General features: G+C 38.8%; 1 protein-coding gene across 1 annotated transcript; it reads left to right on the top strand.

The window, feature by feature from the left end:
• Positions 1-1,253, top strand: LOC131336296 (gibberellin-regulated protein 6-like). The gene is made up of 4 exons (XM_058372080.1): positions 1-159; positions 280-312; positions 430-463; positions 712-1,253. Exons 1-4 carry the CDS (start codon positions 97-99, stop codon positions 891-893), a joined length of 312 nt encoding a protein of 103 aa, XP_058228063.1. The 5' UTR covers positions 1-96; the 3' UTR covers positions 894-1,253.
• The last annotated feature ends 433 nt before the right edge of the window (positions 1,254-1,686 follow it).

Genomic DNA, 1,686 nt, shown 5'->3' with positions numbered 1-1,686 from the left:
CAGAGGTCTATATAAGTCCATGTACGCTTGCCTAGCACTTTGAATCATCTCTGAGTGACACAGTGAGGCTTCTCTGTTTTTGGGTTGCAATCTTCAATGGCTAAGCTTGCTTCCCTTCTGCTTCTGGCCCTCATTGCTATTTCCATGGTTGCTACTACGGTGAGTTCCTCTATTTAGTTATTATATATATGCACAACTGTCAAATCCATGATTTGCCTCAATTTAATTTGTGGGCTTCACTCACAAAAAATAGAACTTGACACTTCAAAAAATTTACAGGTTCTGGCAACGGATTCCCATCACCTGTCCCGTGTATCTCTCTCTCTCTCTCTCTCTCTCTCTCTCTCTCTCTCTCTCTCTCTCTCTGACGTTAAGGTTGCTCTCTGTCTTACCATCTTGTTTTAATGAACTTCATTTTTCATTTTTCAGCAACTTTATGGTAAAGGAAGCCTGCGGAGCAACCGTAAGTTATTTTCATTGGGCATCGCATTCTATACTAAAACCAACTCATTTGGTAGATTAAGTTTCCTATTTTCCCTATCAACGGAAAATAGGAAACTTTGAAAACTTCTTTTGTAAAAATGGAGAAAATCTTAAGAACATATTTTTTCAAGGGAAGAATAGAGTCGACACGATAGAAAGAAAAATGAGAAGTTGCAGCGACTAATTACACAAGACTCAGTTTAAAATGGTAAGTTTCTTTACATGTAGAATGCGGATCGCAGTGCTCGAGGCGATGTGGCCAAACACAGTACAAGAAACCATGCTTGTTCTTCTGCAACAAATGTTGCACAAAGTGCTTGTGTGTCCCCGATGGCTACTACGGGAACAAGGGTTCATGCCCCTGCTACAACAACTGGAAGACCAAGAAAGGAGGCCCCAAATGCCCTTAGAATACCAAATAGTTACATCTTTTTTCATTCCTCACTAGCTAATCCTTTTAAATCGGAGGGTGGTTCTATGGAGTATCTGTTATTGCATTTTTATGAACTTTTAAATGGCGTTGTCGTTGCCTTGGTGTGTGGACCATAAGCTTTAGGCGCTCATCTGAACGTCTGTAACAATTGCATTTTTTTCTTCTTGGGATGAGACTAATTGATGTATTAATTGCTCCGTCGGGGTCGAGTAGTTTTGTGAACCCAAAAATGAAAGCGGGATGTGACTAAATCTTTGTCCATTGTATTGCTATGTGTACGTTCTTCCATTTGTAGCATCTTGCAACAATGTTTTCTCTGCACTGCACGTTATATATAGTGTGAGGTATTTTCTTCATAGCTAGTCCTGGAGAATTATTTTTCTTTTCTTTTAATAAACCAAATAATGCAGTTCATAATTAAGAAAGTGATCAGTACCATTTCAACAAGCCGCGTCAATATAGGCGAATTTGGCCAATATTGCGTTTACCCAAATTAAAAAAAGAATAAACGAAAAGACATGCACATAAAATTAGTACCTTGCCTAAATCGAACAAATCCAACTATCCAAGTAATGTTGAACAGCACTATGGGTACTGTTTCGCATATCGGACATGAGTACCGTTTCTAGCTTGGATCTTTAGGAACCTTCATGGGGTGTTTGATCGGTCTTGGGTCGGTTTTATTGTCGAGTCTCTGTCAACTTCTCTTCTTCTTTTTTTCTTTTCTTCTTTTTTAACGACGAAAAAGGGATTAAATTATGTGTACGTTC

Source organism: Rhododendron vialii, chromosome 8a (assembly GCF_030253575.1).
Source record: "Rhododendron vialii isolate Sample 1 chromosome 8a, ASM3025357v1".
In the NCBI taxonomy this organism is placed as follows: Eukaryota; Viridiplantae; Streptophyta; class Magnoliopsida; order Ericales; family Ericaceae; genus Rhododendron; species Rhododendron vialii.
This window is presented reverse-complemented; position numbering and strand designations above follow the sequence as displayed.